General features: G+C 37.3%; 2 protein-coding genes across 5 annotated transcripts; one reads left to right on the forward strand and one right to left on the reverse strand.

Moving 5' to 3' along the window:
• Positions 1-1,973: 1,973 nt before the first annotated feature.
• On the reverse strand, positions 1,974-19,640 carry dedd2 (death effector domain containing 2). Of its 2 annotated transcripts, none has more exons than XM_039679919.2 (7): positions 19,486-19,640; positions 18,940-19,051; positions 18,126-18,610; positions 17,929-18,036; positions 13,105-13,233; positions 5,030-5,417; positions 1,974-3,172 (listed from the first exon to the last, which is right to left on the reverse strand). In XM_039679919.2, the coding sequence occupies exons 3-7, from the start codon at positions 18,589-18,591 to the stop codon at positions 3,166-3,168; spliced, it is 1,098 nt and encodes a 365-aa protein (XP_039535853.2). In that variant the 5' UTR covers positions 18,592-18,610; positions 18,940-19,051; positions 19,486-19,640; the 3' UTR covers positions 1,974-3,165. The 2 variants fall into 2 exon arrangements, with proteins under 2 accessions (XP_039535853.2, XP_039535852.2); XM_039679918.2 differs by having other exon boundaries at positions 18,879-19,051.
• Positions 19,641-20,341: 701 nt separating this feature from the next.
• On the forward strand, positions 20,342-24,521 carry rabac1 (Rab acceptor 1 (prenylated)). Of its 3 annotated transcripts, none has more exons than XM_039680249.2 (6): positions 20,342-20,460; positions 22,003-22,083; positions 22,282-22,494; positions 22,797-22,894; positions 23,953-24,054; positions 24,147-24,521. In XM_039680249.2, exons 2-6 carry the CDS (start codon positions 22,013-22,015, stop codon positions 24,233-24,235), a joined length of 573 nt encoding a protein of 190 aa, XP_039536183.1. In that variant the 5' UTR covers positions 20,342-20,460; positions 22,003-22,012; the 3' UTR covers positions 24,236-24,521. The 3 variants fall into 3 exon arrangements, with proteins under 3 accessions (XP_039536183.1, XP_039536184.1, XP_088973741.1); XM_039680250.2 differs by having other exon boundaries at positions 20,346-20,464; XM_089117615.1 differs by having other exon boundaries at positions 20,404-20,455.
• The last annotated feature ends 2,779 nt before the right edge of the window (positions 24,522-27,300 follow it).

Genomic DNA, 27,300 nt, shown 5'->3' on the forward strand with positions numbered 1-27,300 from the left:
CTTTGCTTATTCATAAAGCTGTGCACTTATCACCACGCGACAAAAAGCACCGCTGAAGTTCAGGACTGTAAAACACTAGCGCATGCATATTTCACAGCACGAGCTCAGTTTTTTATGAATCAAATATTCCCGCGACGCCCTGCGCCAATTACATGCAGAACAGCGCGTGCACAATCCGAGATTCGCAGGAACACGCAGAGAAACACAAACTGTGGGAGAAAGGGCTGTCCCATGAATTCGTTTCTATCTAATCAATAAAATGAAAAGCAAGAGCACGAAATCATTGCAGGCAATAACTCTTTTGGCCTCTCTCCGGCTCGAGCTTGGACGGGTTAAAATAGATACGACAACTTTAGCGCGAATCGTTTTAATAGAATATAGCCTAACTAACAGAAACATCAGAAAGTAGAAACAAAAATAAGCCAGGGTAAAAATAAAATAAAATAAAAGTACAGAGAACGAGAAAAATGCCGTTAGAGTACGGAAAAGTGCAAGACAATAATTTTATGTCAGTTTGTTTACACAACATTACCAGCGTTTCCATCGACGAACGTGTCGATCTCCGTCACACGTGCGAGCTGCTCGGGCACGAAAAACAGTCGGACACAGCAAAACGGGAGAGAGGGCAGATATTTGGGATGGGTGGGGGTATTCTCGTGGGGGAAACAGAAAAGGAATCGGGTGAGGAGTCTGAATTTTAAATTAGGGGCGAAAGGTGATGGGGTCGGGTGGAGGGTGTGTTCATGCGCAAATCCTTCATGTGTCTCTCTGCCCTCCTTATCCCTAACGGTTTCCAAGACAACACGTTTGCTGAAAACAAACTTGGATTTGTGTGTGCGAGAATGAGAGAAGCAAAAAAAATTGAGGAGTTTAGGCTAGATTTTAACTGTTGTTTCACTCTTGTACGTATTCCTTCAGAGGGCCTATGAGGATATGTTTTGCGTACACTTAACTAGGATTGGGCACTAATATAGCTGCCATCTACAGGTGAAGTTAATATTAGCATAGAAAACACGGCGAAGGCTTGAAGTAGGCCTCTCCAAAATACTGCGCTCTAAGCAAATAAGTGTGAACCTTATTAAACATTTTCAAAATTTCATGCTCCCTTAAAAAAAATGTTTTTGTGCTCCCTTAAAAAGAAAGATAATCTATGTCAATAGACAGACAGGCATGCCTGTCTTATTTCTTCAGCACCATGGACAGAGCCCTAACTGAACAGCCCAATGGGCACTCCTATCCTCTTTCTTTCCGGTACCAATCTAAAATAGGTTTGGATCATAGCTTAACGGATAGGGTGACAATAATAATGCTAATAGTTCAAAAGAAAGCATCCTGGCCTGTTTATATTAATCACCATTAGTAGATGTTCGTTTTGAAGCAAAAACCTGTTTGAGACACAGCTGGGATCCATTGGGCACTCGACCCTCTTTGCTTGGTGTTGGTCCAATATTATTCAAAATCCCAACCATCTGAGTCAGAAAGTGTTTAAACGCAGGGTATATACGGTAGTCCAGCAAGCAGCTACAAGCAGCCCCCCTCCCTCTAATAAAAAAAATACAGGATGCGCCCGTTATTTTCATGTGATCCTCAAATCCACAAGGGGGTGCAAAAGCATAGAAATCACTATTTAACAATAACTAAATATTATTGCATATAGCACTCTAATTATTGTAAAAATTTAAACTATGTATACATAACACAACTATACACTGTTTGTACACATTGCATAGTCTATATATTTGTGTGTAATATATTAATAATATACTCTAATCTCTAAATGGTTTAACAAAACAATGTTTCAATGATTATGGGCACTAAAGTATAATAAATCACAGGTGCATAACGTTATTCATACTAATACTATAAATGAACTGGAAAATTTAAGCAATACTTAGAGGAATTTGTCCTTAACATTCCCAAAAGGAATTTAAAAACAGAAATTAAACATTTTATCACACAATATCAGACACAACTATTTTCTGACAGTACTTTATTAAGAATCATATTTACTTAAATGTACATATTCCAAAACAATATCAAGTATTATGTTTAAACAAAAACATGAAAACACAAAAGTGTTCAATTTTACACTCCCAGTAATGACAGGACTGTTCCAAAATGAATTACCACTAACTACTACTGAACATTTATCTTTTTGTCATAAAAGTACAAATATAACAAAAAGGGCAACATATTATAGAAACAGAACCAGAGGTAAGTCTGTTTGTGTCAAGGCTGGTGTCAAATCAGCAGTCACCATCTAATTATAATTAACTATCATTTTTATATCTGCAATTTACAAAGGCATCTAAAGGCCCATATAATCCATGAGACAGGAGTTGTCGGGACAAATGTAGTCTCACTGTGGTGCACTGTAGAAAGTCTTTGTTGCAATCGATTAGTATGAATCTCGACTCCATCTTGTTAATCTTTCAAAATTTTGGCAATGTTGATTGACTGGGCCATCTGTGTGACTCTTATACGCAGTACAACAGAGCACTCTGAGTAATTCGGTAACGCAACATATCCGCCAGCCCGATGGTGGAAGTATGACTTTGCTCTTCTGTTGCATCATTATCAGCCCAAAACCTTAAGAATTAAGTTAGCATTTAATCTTTCAAACCCTTTCAAAACAGGAGATATGCTAAAAATAAAAATCCTTCTCTTTTGTTAATTATACATTTTAATGTTGTTGTTTTTTTGTCATTCTTTTGTGGATTGATTTGTAAACCCTTTAAGCTACAGTAATTATTTGTTGTGTATTCCCATTCTTTCTATCTTTTATCACAGAAAGAGAATAAGGAACGCCTCACATTAGGAACAAAATAAAATAAATAAATAATCTATACCACCCGGGGCAGAGTAAATGGTATTCATAGATGCAGAACCTCCCTCCTGTGTTTAGTATTGTGTGTTTGTCCATGTTTAAACTGACCTGCCTTGAAGATACACAGCCCCACATCTGAACCTAACCTCTGAAATGTCAGAGAGTTTCTGAAGGAAAATGATTCTTGTGTCCAACAAAACGGCTGCCCAATTGAATCTAGTCTCCTCCAATAGGCTCTCCATCTCAGCAGGGTCACCAACACTCAATGGGCAATGAAATAAAAAGGCAAAACATCTTCATCCATCACAACTGAAGGTCCCATGTGAAAATGACATTTCTTAGGGCCTGTGAAAATAAACGTGAAATACATCACTTAATACATATGGGAACTTGCAGAATAGCTTATAAACCAATACAGTAGACTATGAAGCAAACTAATTAATTAAAAAAAAAAAAAAAAACTAAAAAAAATCACGACAACAAAGCCTTTGATTGCAGATGTTATTGCGTCATATTTATTCATAAAAATGTATAGCTTTATTTAACGATTTTAAACATTCCATACTCATAAAAGGTACTTAGAGTATGGTGTTTAAACTGTAAAATAACCATAAAATAACTGTTTTTGTTTTCCATGAAATTAGTTTAAAAATTAGTTTAGTTTATTTTTTTAGGGCTCCCAAAGTCAAGTAACTAATATTAACTAAATAAATTAATGCTATTTTATGTTAGTATGACCACATCTTTGTTCTCTGTAAAACGCATTTAGAATATATATTAGAAATAATGCTTGCCAAATCAATTAAATAAAATTAACAACAACAACAACAAAAACACATGATATTCTAAAGTACACACATCAAAGGGATTTTTAGGAACACCGGTTAAATTTCTCATTAATAAACTAATCACATGGCACTTGCTTTCATGCATTTAGGGGTGTGGTCCTGGTCAAGACAATCTCCTTAACTCTAAACTGAATGTCAGAATGGGAAAGAAAGGTGATTTAAGCAATTTTGAGCGTGGCATGGTTGTTGGTGCCAGATGGACCGGACTGAGTATTTCACAATCTGCTCAGTTACTGGGATTTTCATGCCTTGTTACCACTGCACAGGCTGCTGGTGGTGGTCTAATGGTGTGGGTGATGTTTTCTTGGCACACTTAGGCCCTTTAGTGCCAATTGGGCATTGTTTAAATGCCACGGCCTACCTGAGCACTGTTTCTGACCATGTCCATCCATTTATGGCCACCATGTACTTATCCTCTGATGGCTACTTCCAGCAGGATAATGCACCATGTCACAAAGCTCGAATCATTTCAAATTGGTGTCTTGAACATGACAATGAGTTCACTGTACTAAAATGGCCCCCACAGTCACCAGATCTCAACCCAATAGAGCATCTTTGGGATGTGGTGGAACGGGAGCTTCGTTCCCTGGATGTGCATCCCACAAATCTCGATCAAATGCAAGATGCTATCCTATAAATATGGGCCAACATTTCTAAAGAATGCTTTCAGCACCTTGTTGAATCAATGCCACGTAGAATTAAGGCAGTTCTGAAGGCGAAAGGGGGTCAAACACAGTATTAGTATGGTGTTCCTTATAATCCTTTAGGTGAGTGTAATATATATATATATATATATATATATATATAGGCTTCAGAAGAGTGACGGTTTAAAATCACGTATTTAGCATCTAGCAACTTTTTCACCAGTATTTTTTTATTTGTTTACTATGTTTACTAAAACTATCCAAATAATTTTTTTTAAATTAAAATATAGCTGAAATATAAATATTTCATGAAAAACTCTAGGCAATTACTGTAACTGAAAAATGTTTAATAAAAAAAAAAAAACAATTAAATGATAAAACCAAATAACAAAATAACTAAAACTAATATTAGAATGAAAAGGTAAAAATAATCTTAGAATTAAAAGGTAATTCCAAAAATTAATAAATACTACAGTACTTATATAGATAATACTAAAATAAATAACACTGTTTCTCTCCTGGTAGAAAGTGGACAAGACAAAACTGCTTTCTAACACCCCCTGGTGGTTACATGTTAATATAGAGAGGCAAGAGAGGGTGTAGGCTACATAAGGAAATCCTACTGTGTCAGCACTGATGTATGATCATTATTGCACCACATGAGTAAAAAAAATGCACAAATTAGAATGAACCTACAAACTCACACTCACCTTTGTGTGTCCCAGTTTGTCCCATTATGTGCCTGGCTGCCAAGCAACAGTTTCCTACCCTCCTCGTAGTCATCCTGATCCACACTGACAAGCAGCCGGACCCCCTCCTGTCCCGCTGCCCTTTTCAAAGAGTCTGTGATGAAGACCCCTTTCAGTGCCTCGAGCAGAGCCCCGCTCAGGTAGTCTGCCCAAAAAGCATCTAGGTTGGCAAGTTCTGAGAACTTGATATCACAGACAATAGAGCCCAGATCCCGTGCGCGGAGCAGCAGGTTCGCTCGGCTGAACAGTTCAAACTGCCTCTCCAGCGGCTGCTGCTTGTCTGAAGAAACTCCTCCACGAAGGGCCGTCTCATGCTCCGAATACTCCGCACGCACGCGCAGTCGGATATCTGAGAGCGTAAGAGCATGGGAGACAGAGAAAGAGAGGAGGGTGGGATGAAGGATGGCATGCAAAGGGGCAAAGAAGAAAAACAGCAGCAGAGAAAAGGGGGAGAACACGAGAAATGAAGCAGATTAGTGAGGGTTCAAAAGGAGGACAGAAATACAGTCATAATGAAACTTGATATTCAGTTCATTTGTTTATACAAAAAAAAAATTGGTATAAAAATAACTAGCAATGATTCACAGATTTGCTTTAAGCTAGTGCCTTTGCATTTTTAAAATTTTGAACTGTTTCGGACAGTGTATTAAACCAGAATGCACAAAATTCGAACTCCTTGTGATATGGCATCAGCTCCAAGATCTACTTGATAACAGAGGCCATCATCTTCAAAATGTTTAACATTGAGATTTTGGAGTCGATTGACCCAGATTCTTCACTTGTAGTCTTTTGAAACCAGTAAGCTAGTTTAGGAGGGGGAGATCTAGATCAATTCATCATGAGGTGGCACTCAAATTATTTGCAGGCACACAGGGACTTGGAAACACATTGGTAAAGTCCAACATGTCAACTGAACATAGTACTTGTATATTCGTGGGTCGCAGAGATTGGGTCGTGAGGGAGTTACGAAAGCACATTAACTGAGGCCGTTCAGGAGGTTCAGGTGGACTGAAAGCACCTCAAGCTAAATCCAGAGATGGGCTCACATTCAAAGTTTCACTCGACAGATCTGGTGATATTTATACTTTGATATGTGCATTTGAATTCTGTTGGGGCCATAATTGACAGGCAGAATGATGCAGGTTGGCTTTACCAAACAGTGGAGGTAGAACTGATGTCATGCAACAGCACAGGGAACAGAGACGGCAAAATACGATTGGAGTATACATACTGAACCAGAGCTTCGCAGTGATGTCATTTCCTTTCATGTCATTAGCTCAGAGGTCAGAGGAGGAAGTGGACCCATCAATCTTCAGAACATTGCTGCAACACAAATCCAACCTTTCTACAACCAAAGCCCCACCAGAAACTCCACCCTTTTGCATGTTGGGACGTTTACAAAGCAACAGTCAATATGAAATATGAAAATTGACTGGAGCTAAATATCAAGCATTACCTTAATTCTATAATCAATGCAGGTACAGTATACAGTATTGGGCTTAGCTAGTAAATATAATTACACTACCGTTTGGGGTCAGACAGATTTGTTTTTCTAAGAAACAAACAACTTGATTCAGCAAGGACACATTAAATTGAAGTGGCATTAAAGACTTTTACATTGCCGCAAAAAAGATCAGCACAACGGTTTTCAATATTGATAATAAAATAAGAAATGTTTGAGCACCGAATCAGCATATTAGATTTCCGATTTCTGGAGGATCATGTGACTGAAGACTGGAGTAATCCAGCTTTGACAATAATAAATTATATTTTTAATTAATTAAAATGGTAATATTTCACATTACTGTTTAAATAAATCTTGTCGACCCCAAATTTTTTAACAGTAGTATAATTACAAGATTTGGTAACACTATTTTACAGTGACTTAGTTACACATTACTACAGGTACTTATTATTACTCAGTACTTATTTGCGTAATGTAACTATGTCACCTTTTGAAGTGCAACCCAATATTTATTTTTAAATGCAAGTGAGACAAGTACAAGGATTAATATGAAAGACAGTGTAGCTCTGTGTGTATACTATCCTACTACTGCTTTGACAATTTAATGCTTTATTTTACCATGCCAATAAAGCTTCTTTTGATCATTATAAAAAACAAAAAAACAATGGCCCTTACTAAATGATACTGTTCAAATATTACCCATTTCAGATCCAAACTTAACACTTGACAAGGAAACTACTCTATGACGTGAGGTCTAACCAATTTAGATTCATTACTGACGCTACTAGTACTTTATGTTAAAGGGGTCCTGACACGACAAAGCAAATTTATCTTGATCTTTTATCAAAGGTCTTTGTACCATTACAACATCCTGCCAGTTTCGTAACTTAAAACATCCTCATCATTATAAATAAAGCATTAATTTCAAGCGCCAAAAATGACTCGTTTCGATATCGCGTGATCTGACGTCACAATATATTTGCATGACTGCCATCAAAGCAAGACATCAGCGAATATTTATACATCATCTCTCTACACTGGATACAGTGTACAGATGTGCATTCAGTTTCTGACATACTCCACGCGCTTGAGTCTGTCGACAACAGGACAAATAGAAGAGTGAAAGAACGTTTGCTTTGACGCATCCAGTTGCTCGTTTGCGTCTAGAGCATTTATTTTAATGGTGTCCCGGATCGTGTCAGAGGATTAAATGTTTGTTAAAAAGACAGTGTATTGGAGAGTTCAAAAAGAAACTGAAGCAGAATGTATTGGGTGTGACAGCAGCTGCTTGTAAGTAAATTATTTCATAACGCTTTGTCAGTGAATGACTGTTTTATATAGATAATGGTTTCAAAACACTTGCAACAGTGAAAGGGTGTTGATACTATTTCCTATGCAATTACGTTAGCCAATCAGAACAGTGGCCTTTAATGACACGCCTTAAAAGGAGTTGCCCCTTAGAAACTGATCATTTCAGACAAAGGGTCAGAATGAACATAGAAAATAAATGTTTGCTTGTTTTTTGTGCAAAAAACTTAACTGACATAAGTAAACTTCAAAGAACATATTAAAATAAAATAAAAAAATCCATGTCATGACCCCTTTAAAACAAGGATGTAAATTTAAATGTAAATTTTGTGGCTACAGGAACAACATTACATAATGTGTGTCAAGTTTAAAAGATCATGGTGGTCCCCCCCTCTCCAGAATGCTCCCAAAAATAATTTGTAATGCAGGTTGGAAAGCAGACTCGAAACACAAAACTTATTTAACGTTCTTTTTAAACACAGCACACATTTACAGAGCACTTTTAGTTCCATTAAACAAACATTATCAGAGCTCGTCACATACACTAATACAGGACAATGGTTTTTCTCTGCTCTCAGCTTCAGTACACAGAAGGAATCAATAAGCAGCAGCACAGTGGATGTGTTTTTGTTCATATATGTAATGCGTCCACTGTAGGCATTATGATTTTTGTGCATCCCAGGACAAAAAAATAGTAATAAATAAATAACATGAATTCACAAATATTTCGATATTTTGTAAATATATTGTAAATTACTTCAAAATAAACAAACAATAACTAACTATTTTTCCAAAAATAAAAAATAAAAGTGCATCATTTTATGGGGTGTTGCTCCATGCGAAGAGCTTCCACACTTATTTCGATCCCTCTTTTCTGCTGAACAACAAACCAAGAAGGAGGGAGAGAAACGGCTGACCGACTGCACACATAAGTCAGGGTCAAGCTTTTCTTTTGACTTTTTTTTTTTCTTTCATTCTCTCCCTCTCTTAGTATGTGAGGATGGCCAACTTGTTTTTGTTCCTGACACTTGTGTCAGTCTGTTTTTCAACTGTGGACATAGAGAAAGGAGAGGAAGAGAGAGAGAGAGAGAAACAAGCAGTTTTGGATGAACGTTGTTGCAATAGTTTTGCTATGTCTCATTTTTTGGTCAATCAGGCAAAGTTCACATACATAATTTCTTGTTTGTGTGCGAGAAAGCAACAATTTCTAATTCATATGGAGACAGCAGGTTCAAACCTCCTAGGTCTAGAATGAGCTTATCAGGCTACCATTTTACTAACTTTACAACCAGTGTCTACTTCAATTCTACAAAATCAAAACACTGGGAAAATTCGATTTAATAATTTAAGATAACCTGTTAAGTTTACTTAAAAGTTTTTAAATATTTAAGTTTCAATGCTGAAAACACATATAAAACACTGGTATGGGTCTAAACAAGAACTGTTGGGTCATTTTCTTCAGAACTGCTCCAACAAAGGATCACAGAGGAGTTTTTTGAGGACAAAACGTCGCAAAACCGAGCTTTGCCTCTGAGTTTGGCCAACGACTGTAGAATGGCTTGTTTTTGAACATAGATTACACTGAAAACAGAGTAACTTCATGTCTTGTAATGTTGGTGTAATATAGACAAATTAAAATGGACTCCCAGAAATTTCCAAGGAATTTTTCATGAATTCTTTGAGTCAGTTCTGTGAAACACTGAGGCCAACAACCCCTCCAGAGAGGATTTTGTTCCTATTTTTTCCCAAATCTAGATCATCGTTTAGCACATGTAACTGGGGAAGTGGACAGTAACAACTGAAAACTGACATTTGAACACAAGAGTATTAGATTCACCCCTCCTCCTATGCGAGTTAGGAAGGGGGTTCTTTACCTTAGGACATGGACCAGGCGCGTGAGTTAAAGCACACACATGTCTCGACTGTGTATGATCAGACAGAGCGGACAGCACACACTTGTTTTTGTTGTGAGCTCTGTCTCTTTCACTATCCATTCTCCTGCTTTTCTACTCATTCTTGAGTCAACCTGCCAAGATCAAATGTGGAGTCAACACAGCAAACAGCATGTTCAGCTAGTTCAGGAGTAAAACAAAGGTGAAAGTTCAAAGGTCATTCATGGCATAACAGAACTTGTTGTCTGAGAATCTGAATAACAAGCATCTCCAGTGTGGATCTCATAGTCAACAGAGGGCATTCAAATTGAAATGTAACCATTTGAGATTGAAGGTTAGTTCATGAACATTTTATGGGTCAAAAGAGCTCACTATACAGTGCAAGCTAATGTTTAAGGGAGAGGTAAGGTAAGGAAGGGCACAAAGGATTCTCACCTCACTAACAAAAGGCCAGTGCAGAAAGTAGATTAGCTTTTGCTGCATCAAAGCTCAGTTACAGAGGGGAGAGGATCGATGCTTTAAATAAGAAGTGGAATGACAATAATCAGTGTTTTACTGGATAAGAGACACCAGGAAATACAGGCGATGCAGCTCAGTCTCAAAGGCCCAATATTCAATGATCTCTTTAAAGACATTTCATTCAGGCACACCACAGGAGTTATTCACACGGAAAACTGCTTATCCAAAGGAAAGAGAAAAAGGGATAGAGAAGTTGGTGAAAAATGTGATAGAAACAAAAGCAAAGAATGTAAGTGTACTTTTCTGTCTGAAAAATCGAACCATGAAGGAAGCAGGGGGGTTGAAGCAAGTCTAAAGCATAATTGAAACATTGTCTTGTGCACACAAATGATCACAACTACAATAGACCTTAGTCAGGTTAGACACCAAACTGAATTTGAGGCGGATGAAAACAAGGCTGTGAGAGTTACAGTCGTTACAATGGCACACACTCTATAGGTCCTAGATCATGTAAGATTGACCACTAAACTTTTAAAGCTGTTATTCGTTTGTTTACCTAGGGTTTATTTTTTCCCGAATGATGTTTCATCACCTGAAACAATGTTATGTTGTTAAACAACAGTAGAATGCATCGTACGCACTGTACTTCTCCCCATTGCAGCCTCGTTTTCATTCCTGTCAAAAGTTATATATGACACCACCCTGAATAAGGTCTATTGGGTATAAAAATGCAATCAGTAACCAAATCATAATTATACAATCTTTTTTCTGAGAAAGAAATGTTTAAAAAGAAGCATGAAATCCGCACACACACACACACACACACACACAAAAAAAAAAAAAAATAGCAGTGCCAACAAATCGTATTGATCGCGCAATGTTTCGACCATCAGTTCTTCCTCAGGCACAATGAAGGGTTGAAGGATGAAGACCTGATGGTCAAAACGTGATCAATAAAATTTGTTGGAGCTGCTATTTTCTGTGTGTGGACTTCATGCTTCTTTTTTTTCCTTTATTGTTACTTTGTTGTCCGTCACCTGAGCCCAATTAGGGTGTTTACACCTTTTTTTGTAATTTTGATTCTTTAATGAATATGTTAACTGCTAAGCAATCTTGTGCTGCACCAAATTATTGTTTTATAGAGGTCTGCAATTCTCAAGTTTTCAATTGCCGAATACGGATGCGGAAAGGAAGATACTGATATGTGTGCGGGAAGCAGGAGAAATAAATGACTCGTGGGCCTCCGCAAAATATAATTATCTAATAATAACATCATCTAGAAGTCTGTAACTGGAGATCTGGAGAGTCGTGCTTGTGGAAAGTCGCAAAGACGAGACAGAATCTAACCAGACCGGGACTGAAAAATCCTACGGGCTTTTGCGGGCGGGAACGGGACAAAGCAAGAACGTTTCAGATGGGAGCGTGATAAAATTAAACGCATTTTTTGGAAAAATCAATCCCACGCATACCTCTACTATATTACTTTTGATTGATAAGAGCAACTGCTACTAGGATGCTAAGTGCATAACAGACTATAATCAAAAACATTACAACTTTGGATTTGCTTGTTGCCTTTAGCAAAGGCTAAATGCTTTGAGCAGAAGACATGAATAAGCAAGGACATAAGCAGGTTCAATTGAGGGTTTAAGAACCCCCTGCAGCACACGCAATGAGGAAGGTTACCAGAGCCATGCAGTCTTTGTACAGGCAAATATAAAGGGTCAATAAGCATCTGTAACAATAGAGTGAAACTGACCAGTACTGCTCATCTTGGTGCAATGAGGCAGACAAAGAACGTGTCTAGAGCCTGACTCACACACGTTTGAAAAACCAAGATGGCACCCTTATGCATGAATTAGGATATTTGAGTAAATGTAACATAACAACTCATCCACATTTTTATACTTTTATCCTTTTAAACTCAATTATCACAATAGATGAAATAATAATCTATTGAGTTTTTAATAGAGTTCCCAATTTACGTTTGGAAAGTGTGAGGTTCATGCATCAAATTTATTTAGAAAGTATTCACACATTTAAAGATGGTGAAAATATGATTTCTGTCGAAAATAAGCAACATATATTTATATTTTAGTAACACCAGAAGATGCACTGTGAAGCCAAAGAGTGTTGAAAGGAGGCAAAATCATGCAGATACAATGATTATAGGATATGTATCTGTACCGTTACGAAGAAAAAAAATACCTATTATAGTAAACAATAAATTACTGCAAAATTGCTATTGACATGAGTATCTCTATTAAACGTCATCATGAGACATTCAGCTCCCACAAGGGCATTATACAGGAAAACTTGTTCGGTTTTTACTGCTTTACAGCAAATTGGAGCATGAGCTAAGTTGGGGCCATTGGTATTTTGAGACTTGAATGTCCCAGAAAAACAGTCCTTGCAGAATATAAATGCCTCACACAATGCCTTCTTTCCTAACAAATAGTTTGGTATTCCTTACCTACTGTGCCATTATTGCCATTCAGTGAGTCTCGTGTGCTCTGTTCTGAAGAGATTTTAGCAATGCCCTGATGGCAGGACAGCTCCCATCTAGCAAAAGCATAAAGAGGCTTTGGTGTGAGCACCCTTTGAGCTCAGTCAGAATGAAACTCAAAGTGATAATAGTGCAGTGTGCAGGGAATTCATAAAGGGATGAATGGAGAGGACATGAGGAGGAGACGTTTAACCTATTGTGTGACGCTTTCATTCTGACAGCATTAGAGGTTCAGGCACTAATGAATTGATTAATTATAAACTGTTGAGGTGCACACAGAAATGATCAGCTCTAAAGCATTTTACAGATACTGTAAAATCAAACAAAAGGAGATAGAAATGAAAAGGCAAAGAGATTCATTTCATATATTCAAAGAATGCTGGTAAGAGAGATGTAAAAAGTCTCTTACCACAGGTCACTTTGTTGGGAGTTGGTTGAAGCTGGATTACAGGCTTTCCCGCAGATTTTTTTCTCCAGTGGGGACCTCTACCTCGCTTCCGTCGGACAGTGGTGGTTGTTGTCAGAGAAGAGCCTGCCCCTGACACAGGTATGACAACAGATTAATACACATGATAACTAGGGCTGGGTAGCCTTGGACCTGTAGCACAGACAGAGCCCAAAACCAGTCGGGCCAGAAGCTTCATAGTGCTTCCCTAGGCATGTGCCGGTATCAAACTGTCATGCTGCGATTAATTGATTGAGCTTTTATCACGGTATTATCACAATATTTTAATTGCACAAGAGAAGCGGATGAATTGGGGGTATCTAAAAACACAAAGATTGTCAATACATTTAGTAAACAATTTTATACGTTTTGAAAGAAGTTTTTATTAAGTTTAGTGACAACATGTTGCAATGTTTACATGTACAATGACTGGTAGGCTACTGTTTGTATTATTGCTTAACCTAATTTTCACGATTTCAATCAAATTCTTGGATTTGATTTCAATATTGATTCAATATAAATATTAGATAGGCTACAGTAGATAGCATGCAAAAAATATATCTCACATAATACTGTAAACATACAGAGAGAAATTAAATATAATGCAGTTTTCATTATAATAGCAATTATATAATGACAAGTAAAAATATAATACTTAGGTAATAGTGCACATATTTAGCAAAATACTCAGCTATTTGTTCTAGCCAACTAACATGCTGGTCATTAAATGGCATTCCTTAGGTAAATGTAACATTCTGTGACATAATTGTTCTCCTGCGCTTTGGAAAGGAGAATGGTGGCACGCCTAGTGTTTTTTACGCATTTTTAGGCGCTATGTGAACCAGGCCTAAAGCGGCATCGAAGTGCAGTTACACTGAATCATTTCTCTTCAGATCGTTTACTTGTCACTGCTGGAACAAGCACAACATAGAAGTTGCTCGACGTAGAAAAGCACTTCTTCAGCGGACCAAATCTCAAGCTGCTTTTGTGAACTTGCCACACACTGCTGTGCGTGTTCTGGTGAAAAAACAAACAAGAAGCTGAGCTGTTTTGTTTATTTAAATGAAAAGTTAAATTCTGTATCATTTCTCTTTCATACCGTTATGTGAAATAATGACATTACAAAGTGAAACTATTGTAGGTGCTTTTCATTGCAGTGATTGCACGTTTTTGAAACGTGTAGGAGGTGGGGGGGTTCTTTAAAGGTCCCGTTCATCGCAATTCTATTTTTCAAACTTTAGTTAGTGTGTAATGTTGTTGTTAGAGCATAAATAATACCTGTACATTTATAAAGCTCAGTTTAATGCATAGCAAGAAAGATATTTTATTTAACTAAAGTCCCCTTTCAAAACCTACAGCGAATGTCTGGTTTGGACTACATCCCTCTACTTCCGTTTTTAATGACGCAAGTATACCTGTTTTTTTGACTAATCTCCGCCCACAGGAATACACAACAAAGGGGGAACGGTCTTGGAGGGATTTGGATTTAGGAGGGTCTGCAATCTGCATCATTCGTCGACAAACCTATACATTGATTTGAGGCAGTACTAATTTAATGTGCAGTCACGCAACAATCAACTTTTAATAAATAAATTATTGTAATGCATGGCAACATTTCTTTTTCACAACATGGCAGCTTGTAAGGGTAGATTCATGGTAAAAATGAAGTACATTTATATAAAGTTGTTATAAAGAACTGTACACAACAAAAAATGATTTAATTAGGAGGTGTTACAGTACTTTTTGTATTTCTTTGCAGAGGATGTTTTCATTTCGTCACAGTTCACATTTACATTTATGAAACATGTATAACTAATCAAAACTCATGCACATGTGTAACTAAGGTAGTAATAGACAATAGACTTCATCTATGTTCTTCGGGTCTGATTCAGGCTCAAATTGATATGGTAATATATTTGACATTTTTACAATAACAATCAGCGCATGCATCTTCAATTTATGGTAAGAGCCGTGACCTTTTCGGGCAATGCGCGATAAGCTGCTGTCGAATCACAACACAGGAACCGCTGGCACAACCAGAACTTGTTACGCATTTCTGAAGGAGGGACTTCATAGAGCAAGGAAGTCCTCGGCCCGTTTTTTGGACAGTGAAAACAAAGGTACACAGATAAGTAAATTGTGTGAAAAATACTGGGTTTTTCTTTACACGCGAAACATGAACACGTTATATTCAGGGTTGCCAACTGTCACGCATCTGGCAATCTCACGCTCAACAAAGTAATCTCACACTAAATTAGACATTATTCTGTGCTGTATTTTTTTGTATTACTATAAGCAAGTTTAGGCTCTTAACTACTGATTGGATGCAGAGAAAAATCGCGGAAAAAGATGACACTGACACCGACAGACTAGATAGAGAAGTTTACTCTTGATATGGAACGTTTTGGCGCTTTTAAATGTGACATATCACAGTAGCGCCTCAGTTCAAACGGCACGTACAGTTGCCTAGGCTACAACACCCACAGGGCACGAGCAAAATACTGTATCTGGTAATCTCCTGCTTTATATTAAACAAACTGTAAACATGGCCTTTTGCGATGCACAGAGAGACACTGCGCTGCCTATGACTTTGACCATGGACTCGCAGCACTTCAACACGCGTTTTTTCCGCTTGGCAAGCCGAACGGACGTGACATGGGGGCGTGGCAGCATTGATGATTCCATTTTTTAATTCCAAGTTCAAGATTGTGAATTAATTTCGATCGATTTTGATTTAAAATCGAAATCATGACTCCCTTAATTTCAAACTAACGATCAAAGACTTCAGATTTTAGCCTAAGATCAGAGGATTCTTTTAGGATTTGCAAAATTTGTCTCAGATGGCCAAATCGTACAGTGTGTAAAGTGTACAAGTGTAAAACTCGCCAGTCGCATGCTTCTCTGGAACAATGTCACACAAACCATCATTTCACCAACAAATGGATTTTGTCAAGTGGCAAAAGGTTTTATCAGAAAACTAATCAGAAAGAAATCACTGGGAACAAACAAGATGAAAAAACAAGCATCAATGTTTTACAATAATAAGTGATACATTGATAGTGAATTAATTTGGGTCAAGATTGCACATTAGTCAAACATAAATAAAGTGGTATTTTCTGTTATCTTTCTGTCACAAATGAAAGTAGACAAACATCCTTCACGTCTGTTTCTGTGTAGTCAAAGTACAGTATGTTTACATCACATTTAGAAAGAACGATCCTTTCTACAAAAACGTTCCATTAAAATTATAAGCTGAGGAGCATTAGCACTCTCTCCAGTGACAGTCCCAATACAGTCGTATTTTAAGTCAGAGAAACAGTTACTATATTTTATGACATATGTGGCGCTAAATATGGATATCAGACAGTCCGGTATAGAGACATGAGATAAAATAAATACTAGTGCTGTCAAACGATTAAAATATTTAATCGTGATTAATCACATTAATGTCATAGTTAACTTGTGATTAATCACACATTATCTTTTTTATTTCTTTTTGTGCCATTATATTTTCTCATTTTAATGCTCTTAATATCAACATGAAAAAAGTGGATCAGCTTGCTTTGTGCAAATGTTTTTCTTATTGAAAACAACATTGAAAATACTGTGTGCAATTTCACACTAAAACATTCTCATTTGGAGCAAATAATCTCTCGCACAACATAACATTGTCCATCAATAAAAGGGTGAAAGAAATACTGACGATGTCCTAATATTGACGAGGGGGCGGAGAATTCGCATCAGCTGTGTGTGTGTGTGCTTGGCCGTCAAGTGGTATTTCAGACTGGATGTGCTGCGATGATGATAGCTCAGTTCACAATGACAAAACACAGATCACTTTGGTCTTGTCAATGGGACCATTTGGCAACTTTTTAAAAGTAAACTTTTTATAATTCAGAATCTTATAGACATCCATTTTCGGCGTCTCGCGCCCGTCATCCACTTAAAACGTAACGTTAACCAACTGTTTGGCCGGCTCACAACAAGCGTGTTTCAGGTCTAGCTATATCTGGTGCTTTCAGACAGGACGCGGAATGCGTGCCGTTAAGCCAGTTTTCAAAACTTTTTGGACACCAAAAAGTTTCTATTGGCTGCGCTTTTTCTCTGTCTTACATGCGCTTCATGAGGCATACATGCTAGATCTCTCTGCCGTGCGTGAAATATGGTTTAAATGTTAAGAATTTTAAATAGAAAATAATTTTAAGAATTTTAAACATGTTAAGAATTTTAAATAGGCTATATAAACTAATATAGCTTCAAAATATAAAAGCTTGTAAATAAAGAGGAAAAAAAAGAATTACAAGCAACGCCACTGCCGGTTGCTTTTAGAATACAAGAGGTTGTAACGTTAAATCAGAGCGCAAAGGCATTGTCATTTCTGCATCTATTATCAAAGTATTCATTAGTAGAAACTGAAATGGTAGAAACGTTAATATTTGATTAGTGTGTTGATTTACGGTGTGTGCTCCTAAATTTTCTGGTTGTGCCCCTAAAATTTTCAGTTGGGGGCCACTGTGCTCCTAGTGAAGAAAGTTAGTCTGGAGCCCTGTATACTGAGGCATATTATAAATGACAATGATCAAATATTATATGTTAATGTTTTAATTTGGCTAAAGAGTGGGGAAAATAAGCCTTTTAACTCGATTAAACTTAATCAACTTGCCAGCAACAGATGTTTTATTATATATATTATATTAGACTAGCAAAAAAAGCTGAAAAACAGAGACAAATCTTTTAACAAACTTTAATAAATTAATGTGCTGAGCTTTAGCTGTATTTTCTGCTCACCTGCTCTCCACTGGTGGTCTTGTGTGTTTTCAAAGGATGGTCCATCTGTGTTTGGGCTGATTTGTTTGTCCACCTCTGGGTAGTCTATCTTCTCTCGCTCTGGAGACACTAACAGCACAGCTTACATATCAGTATCAGACCATAAACATTACTGTTTTACTACTACAGTATGATGTAGTTTTAAACCTGATACTCACCTGTTCTTCTCTTCTTTTGTGACACAAAGGGCAAAACATCATGCCGTGTCAGAATCCGCAGCAACTGCAATAGAGGTCTGAGGTTTCCCTCGCTCAAGTACCCTCGCCTCTCCAACTCCAACAGCAGTTCAACGCCACTCTTGGGTCGGTGGCGACAGGCGATGGGGCATGGCTCATTCTGTGGCTGTATTTTTCGCCATGTATTCAGAAGCCGGGGACATGGAGAATTACCCTGTGGAGATCCATCAGGCCCTGGAGGTAAATCTTCAGTCCATCCATCTGGATCGAGTGGATGCTTTCCAGGATAGGTTTCATCAAGGAGAAAGGACAAAACCTCGACATCACTCTCTGTGAGTTGGGAGCCCACTATTTCAAAGATCTCATGGAGGGACAGCATCCCATAATAGTTCATGCACTCAGTTTCCTCCCAGTACAGGGAATATCTTGTGCATTGTGCTGAAGCCATGAGAAATGTCTTAGTGTGCCTGGTCAAGAAGAACACAAGAATATCAAAAGTGGGTTATTATATAAGTAGCTAAAGGTTAAAAAAAACGCAAATAGGCCGGATTTCAAAATTACAAAAGAACAGTGTGCGGTTAAACACGGTTAAAATCTCGCTAAATAGCACCTATGTTAGCCTAAAAGAGCTAGCTTTCAGGGTCGATTTTGGATTAAAATAACAGTTCTATAAACCATTCAAATACAATTATTGTGTCTCCAATTGGTACAAAAACAACATTGAAAGTTATTTACACGTTCGTCGTGGAAACAGCGCTGTTATTTTGTTTCGAACAGCGTTTCTGTGGTGACCCACCCTCAGTCCGTCCGTCCCTCAGCCGTTTCCAACCGCTGTCAAACGTTCCTCCCGTACAGCGTCACGTGTTCTTCTTATGTAACGTCACGTTTGAGATAAGAGAACAGAAGACCTAAAGCCGAAGTGAAAAAAAGACGTTCAGTTATGTTTAACTACTAAATTTACAAAACACTGTTCAATTCTATAAACGAATAAAATGATTGAGACAACGTTCAATTGTTTGTGTTTGCTGCGTCAGCTGACATTCCTGCAGCTAACTGACTTCCGCCTCTAACGTTACCAGATTTTTCCTTGACCTGACATCACACTGCACCAAAAACACTCGATGTAAAATTAAACAAAACACACACGCGTGCACAAGAAACATGTTACATACTACACACAGCCACATTTAAGTGCACTTGTTATCAACATCGTCGTGTTAGCAGTGTCCGGAAGGAATTGCGTGTGTTTTTTTAACAACAAGGTTTTCTCTATCGGTTTGTTTTGTTCATGTTTTGCTGCATGAATAAAACACGCATATTTTAGGTCGGAAAAAAATCTTACCTGTACCAAACTATGTATCTGGATTGATTATACTCTTGAGCAAACCCTTCAAACACCACCCACTTAACTGTAAAAACAACACTCGAGCGTCAGCTAGTTTAGTGGACTGATTCCTCACAGTCGCAGATCTTCAAATGTGTATTTGGAGGAAAATCGCTCGCATATGTTTTGTAGATCGAGGCTTTAAGTCAACAAACCCTTCACGTGTCACGTTAATGAGCTATCGTGCGCAGAATGTCGCCATATTGGGAAGGGAAAATTAGAAACACAAAGAAAGAGAGTCGAAATGAAGCTTCAGTAACAGTCCATTGGTTCCCTCTTTTATTTATTTATTTATTTTTTTAGCAAAGTCATTTCTGTGAATTACTTTACTCATACTTTTCGAATAGAAATTACACACAACCATTCATAGACTAGAATTATTATTTTATTTTATTAAAAACGTAGGCTGCGGACAATTACTTCATAAGGAGGTTGTCTAATTTGTCAAGCACGTCCTTGTGGTAGCTGGTAACGTTAGTTGTAAGACGTGCAGAAACGTTTCAGCAATATATACGTTTATTGTGTAACATAACTTCATTCATACATTTTAAAACATCTATTGAAATAGTTCTCCCAAATTCTTCAATTCTGTCATAATTTACTCACCCCCAAGTTGTTCCAAAACAATGAGTTGCTTTCTTCTGTTGAATTCAAAAGAAGAAATTGTACCCAGTGACTAGTATTTTTTCCTACTGTATGAAAATTAAAGGGTTCCTTCAACTGTCTGGTTTATTAAACTATAGCCTTCCTAGCTGGCCTCATAATTTGTAATATATAATATATCATATAGCTGGCCTCCATGTCACTAGGTGGCAGTCATCAGTTCGACTCGTGTTTACATCTACAGAAGAAGATCGTAAACGTCATTGTTGCAAGATAACCACATCATATCCGCAGTTCATCAACATTGAATACACATCTACACAAAGTACTGTGAGTATGTATTTTGTTTTATGATTTATTTGCCTCCCAGTGCACTCTTTTTTTTTTTAGCAATATCTAAATTCACTGTCGCATCTCAAAGCTCAATTTTAGTAACGTACATTTTTCATAGATGAGAGTAAATCAGCATTATTTAATAGAGCGCTTGTTAGTTTCCGTTACTGATTTGATTAACAAACTTAGGAGAGTGTTTTTGTACCAACCCGTCAAAAATATCATGTTGTTAAATGGTATAAATGTCATAATTTCATATGTTTTGGACAAATCTGACATAATGCAGAGAAGCTAAACAAACTTGTTCATCCTGATTCTTTCTCGTTGTGGACGCAGTTTCTGTACCAGCCCATTAGTGACATCGATTTTCCATTAGCTCACAATGTAATTTAAGATATTTATAACTTGCTGCTTTAATGGGAAGTGTTTTTTTTTTTTTTTTTTTTGTAGAATGGATACTTTTTTTAAGTTCTCATCAAGCATTATAGTTTGTTTTGCAAATATATATTTTGTGTGCCTCTTTCTTAATGTGTTTGCGCTATACTTTCCCCCCCTTGATATGAATTAGGACCTGCACCTTTAATGACTACAGTAATGTAATACTACGATACTATAATAACTACAATATGGCAAATATGCTGAAAATATTTTTAATGATCAAAGTGATGGACCCCTCATTGGAGAAGAGTCCCAGAGTGTCCTCTATACATTTTTTTTTTGATTTATTAATACGAATCACATAAACTAAATGGGCCATCCATTACCTTGTTCCATTAAGATTTATACAAAATGTTTTATTAAGCTATACTCAATACTCGTTTAAAATTCTTAATTCATAATATGAATAATATGTAAGGATTATTCAATTTTCTGTAATTTTACTATTTATTGAAATGCATCTTGAAAAAAAAAGGTACATCTAAGAGCACCTTTATGGTGTACTGCCATATAGTCAGTGTTCAGTGTAACTAATGACTAATTTAATTACCTTTCCCTTAAAAAAGTAAAGAAAATGATTACTCTTTTTTTTTTGTAATTTAATTACAGTTACTTCTTATGTCAGGATATAGACTCAAGTCTATGTTAAATGTTGTTCTGTATAGTCTGTTATTTTGATGTTAAATCCAATTGTTTTATAGTTTAATAATACTGTATAAAACAATAGTGGATTTAACATCAAAATGTTACATCTAATGTTAAAACGTATGTTATAATGTAAACTTATCTCCATTTAAATACTTTAGTCAGTTCAAGAAATTTTTACAGTTTTGTTAATTTTTATTTGAAAATTTTTCATTTCAGTTTAATTTACATTTACACCCTTGATCCTTGTATTGTTCAACTGATTGAGGTTGATATGGAATTTTGAAAGTAATTTAAGTTAAGTATTAGAAATGCAATTCTTTTTAGAGAGAGTAATTATTAGTACAATAATCTAGTTACACTGTTGAAACTGTAATTAGTAGCTAGTAATTGTTAAAGTTAAAAGTTAAAGTAGTAATCCTGTTAGGGTGTTCATTAAGATCTGTGTGTTATTAGACACGTTAATATGGATGGAAAAGCAAGTGACCCCTTTAGCAGTGAGGCAGAACAGCTTCCTGGGACAGGAGTAGTGGGGAGGTAAGTCTATCACCATTTAAATATACAATCAGAAATTTCCTTTCTTGTTTGTCATTATATGAATTAAATTGCACATGGTCAAATGTGATATTTTATGAGTTGTTATTAGCCTTGTCTGTGTTATTATGATTTTTTTTTTATTATTATATTATATTATTACGCTGGTAATTCTATTTTCCTGTCTGTCTGGGTTATCAGGCTTTGGCTGCCCAAAGGTCTGTCTGGTAGTGTAATTAAGGATTGGGTTGACCGCAGACGGAAGTCCATCCGTCCATGGGCCAGCTTTGTAGACCAGCGCAAGTTCTCCAAACCTCGGAATTTTGGGGAGCTGTGTCAGCGTGTGGTGAAGAACCTGAACACCTATCACAGCAACTACACCTTCATCTTCCTGGGACTCATCCTCTACTGCATGTAAGGAACTGCTTGCTGAAATCATCTTGAATTTTGCGTACAAACGAGGTCATATTTCATACAACGTGATTTTATTTGTATGCAACTTCTTCAAGTGACATAAAAGGCTCCACTGTAATGGAAATAAAGACGCTTAACAAGCCTCTGCTCTTATGTACACGACATGGGTGTGTGTGTGTGTTTAAGTTTCCCGGAAAGTCCACATTCTAGAAGGCATTTAGCAGAATAAACATTCACAGGAAGCTTTAAGGTGTTTAAATAAATTGCTGATTACCTGGTTTCTTTGTGCTTTTCTCCTTCAGTATCAGTTCCCCAATGCTCTTCATTGCTTTGGGAGTGTTTGCTGGTGCCTTCTATATAATCCACTTGAAAACACTGGAAAAGAAGCTGGTTGTTTTTGGTAAGAGAGTGTTTTGTAGCATATAAGGCTATATTAGGATGCGCCGACTACATAAATCCAGATACATTTGAAAATGCTTTTTTTTTGTCCTGTCCATTGAGAGTTTTTAGAAGATTCTCTCCCAAGTGGATAAATTTGAAAATACAGTTTTCGTGTTGTTGTGGGGACTGTGAAAACGAAGATGTTCGAAAACGTGCCAGAACAATAATGTTAATATGACCGTGCTTTTATGACTTAAGTTTTTCACGCATATGCAGTAAGATGATTTAAAGGGATGGTTCACTTTGAAATTAATTTTTGGTATGTTTTAGCTTACCTCAAGGGCATCCAAGATGTAGGTGTCTTTGTTTCCGCAGTAGTTTCTATGGTCACCACCTCAAAGAGCATGCACAGAGAAGTCCAAATCAAACATGATTTAATGACTCGTAAATGTAAGTACACATTGATGGCCTATTAAGACACGAAACGAGCGGTTTGTGTGAGAAAACGAACAGTATTTATATCGTTTTTACCTCTTGTAACCACAGCCACTTACAACTGATCTGAGGGCACGGGCGCTTTGTGGAAGTTGGAACAAGAGGTAAAAACAATATCAATACTGTTCGTTTTCTCACACAAACTGCTTGTTTCGTGTCTTAGGCCATCAATGTGTACTTGCATTTACGAGTCATTAAATCATGTTTAATTTGGACGTCTCTGTGCATGATCTTTGAGGTGGTGACCATAGACTTCCATTATATGACTGACAGACAAGAACGGTTTACCTAAAAATATCAAAATTGAAACTAAAATTTATTTCAAAGTGAACTATCCCTTTAAGCATTTCAGACATTTTAGTGTGGACAAGAAAATTTTGAAAAAGGCTTGAAAAAACTAGTGTGAACAGAATGCATTTTGAAATGAAAATGTCATTTTTAAGTGTATCTGAATTAATGTAACCTGAATTGCGTCATTTGATTTGTTTGCTTATAGTGCTAGAGTTTAAGGGCTGAATATTTGATGTTATGATGCAAGTGCTCTATTGATCTAATGAGTAAACTCTCATTTCTTTCTCTCAGGTCGTGAAATGACTCAGGGACACCAGTTAGGTTTAGCAGGAGGGGTTTCCTTCCCTGTGTTCTGGCTCGCAGGGGCAGGATCTGCTGTGTTCTGGGTACTAGGTGAGTTTTTTTTTTTTTTTTACCTTCATCTCATTGCACTTCTGTGTTTTTCCCCAAACAGTCTTTCTGAAACTCTGACTCTTTTTATTTAGGTGCTACACTTGCTGTTATCGGGTCTCATGCAGCCTTTCGTGAGATGGAGTCGTCTGACGTGGATGAGCTGCTCATGGAATCTGTTTAACCCTCTCACCTTTGACCTTTTTGTTCATGTTAACCGAAAATGTCTTGCCTCATCATTTACATGGCCACATATTGGTCGTACTAATTTGATAGTTTACTCACAGATTGGCCAGCAAAGAAGTAAAGACTGTTAAACTGGCTTCACCCGAGATGGATCAAGAACATTAAAAGACCTCAAATGCCTTTACTGGTACCTATTGGATATCATGATCATTTGTTACATTATTTCCAAAATATCCTCAAAGCACAAACTAAATGCACTGTGACCCAAAGCTAAAAAAAATAAATAAATAAATTTCAAGCTATACTGTCCTTCATGAACAGTTCACCCAAACCTGATGCTAGCTAATGTTATGCTAGCTCATCCAGAATAATGGGGGAAAAAACCTGCCAACAAGAATGTACTCACTTGACAATTTCTTTGATATATAGGGTATCAGTCATTACACGATCATGTGTCTTAGGCTGTTTATAAGTTGTTACATCAGTCTTGCTAGTACATTTAGCGCATGCATGATTTGATAATATGTGAGCAAAGATAGTGTATTATTGCTATATTCAATGTAATCAATGCCAATATTCCAACTGGAAGATTTTTTATATATATATATATACACTCACCGGCCACTTTATTAGGTACCCCATGCTAGTAACGGGTTGGACCCCCTTTTGCCTTCAGAACTGCCTCAATTCTTCGTGGCATAGATTCAACAAGGTGCTGGAAGCATTCCTCAGGGAGTTTGGTCCATATTGACATGATGGCATCACACAGTTGCCGCAGATTTGTCGGCTGCACATCCATGATGCGAATCTCCCGTTCCACCACATCCCAAAGATGCTCTATTGGATTGAGATCTGGTGACTGTGGAGGCCATTTGAGTACAGCGAACTCATTGTCATGTTCAAGAAACCAGTCTGAGATGATTCCAGCTTTATGACATGGCGCATTATCCTGCTGAAAGTAGCCATCAGAAGTTGGGTACATTGTGGTCATAAAGGGATGGACATGGTCAGCAACAATACTCAGGTAGGCTGTGGCGTTGCAACGATGCTCAATTGGTACCAAGGGGCCCAAAGAGTGCCAAGAAAATATTCCCCACACCATGACACCACCACCACCAGCCTGAACCGTTGATACAAGGCAGGATGGATCCATGCTTTCATGTTGTAGACGCCAAATTCTGACCCTACCATCCGAATGTCGCAGCAGAAATCGAGACTCATCAGACCAGGCAACGTTTTTCCAATCTTCTATTGTCCAATTTCGATGAGCTTGTGCAAATTGTAGCCTCAGTTTCCTGTTCTTAGCTGAAAGGAGTGGCACCCGGTGTGGTCTTCTGCTGCTGTAGCCCATCTGCCTCAAAGTTCGACGTACTGTGCGTTCAGAGATGCTCTTCTGCCCACCTTGGTTGTAACGGGTGGTTATTTGAGTCACTGTTGCCCTTCTATCAGCTCGAACCAGTCTGGCCATTCTCCTCTGACCTCTGGCATCAACAAGGCATTTCCGCCCACTGGATGTTTTTTCTTTTTCGGACCATTCTCTGTAAACCCTAGAGATGGTTGTGCGTGAAAATCCCAGTAGATTAGCAGTTTCTGAAATACTCAGACCAGCCCTTCTGGCACCAACAATCATGCCACATTCAAAGTCACTCAAATCACCTTTCTTCCCCATACTGATGCTCGGTTTGAACTGCAGGAGATTGTCTTGACCATGTCTACATGCCTAAATGCACTGAGTTGCCGCCATGTGATTGGCTGCTTAGAAATTAAGTGTTAACGAGCAGTTGGACAGGTGTACCTAATAAAGTGGCCGGTGAGTGTATATTGTCATTTTGTGGAAATGTTTGTTTGTCTTTTATCTCACAACTTGCTTCTGTTGTGCCAATGAACGGGAAGTGCAATAAAATGCTCAGCCTGTACCATACCTTTAAGTCTGTTATATATTTAATAGTTGCTCATGGGAATGTAACTTGACTTATTGCCTCGTTTCATTTTTTGTGTCCTCTTTTTTCACACCACACAAATTTGACTTAGATGACCTGTTATATGACAGCAGGCCAGTGACAGTCCATCTCATTTTTAAGTTGCCATAGTGATGACCTTGAGTGCAATCTTCCTCTCGTTTAAACACTGCGGCAAGAGCAGCGATCGATATTCCATTACAGCAGTGCAGCAGAGAGGAAGAGGAGTACTGCAGTGAGCCCATAGCATTCCCCCATGGGACATTATGGATGTGTTGGGCAGCCTAGTTTTGCAAGTCAGTAGTTTGCAGTGACTTAAATGTATGATGAGTGCTGCGGTCAGCAGATTTCAGTCACTCTTCTGTGGCTGAAGATAGAAGACAGTCTTGTTTGCAATCATTGCGAGAAATAGATCAAGCTGTGGCTAATGTTGGTGTATTCTGTTGATTTCAATTATGTTTATGATTGGGCTCCAAGTTACCAGTAATGTATTTTTTTTTTTTTAGATATATGTTTTCATGTTATTCTTATTTAATTAATAACTATAAGCAGAATGTTTTGCCAATTAGTTCTGTCACAAAGAACAACTGGATGAATGTCATAGGAAAATATAATAGAATATAGAAAATATGGTAAAATAAAAAGGAATGCTGTCTATAAAGTTGTTTTAACATTTTATTTAGTATCAGTTCTGATAAGGAAATGACAAATTATTGATAAACTGATACTTAAGTGATTTGTGAGCTATTAAAATGACCACTCAGGATAGAAAAAGTAAAGCAAAACAAAAACGTTTAAACCGTTTGTTGCGGATGTCTTCATTGAAGTGTTCATTTGTCTCTTGGTAGTCCAGGAGATGCGTATATGGGTTGCACTATATGCCCTCATCATCAAAAACCAGGAACACAACTACTCACTGTAAAGTAAAATAACACTGTGAGAATTATGAGATTAGACTTAGGTCCAATGTAAAAAAAAAGAAGAAAAGTTTCAAAATACAATTTTATTATCTGCATTTAGTAGTACTAATTTAAGCATTATTTATATATACTACACTGTAAAAAAATAGTTTCAAGATTTGTTATCACAACATTTTTTCTTTTGT

Source organism: Pimephales promelas, chromosome 12 (assembly GCF_988280905.1).
Source record: "Pimephales promelas chromosome 12, fPimPro1.hap1.1, whole genome shotgun sequence".
NCBI lineage: Eukaryota > Metazoa > Chordata > Actinopteri > Cypriniformes > Leuciscidae > Pimephales > Pimephales promelas.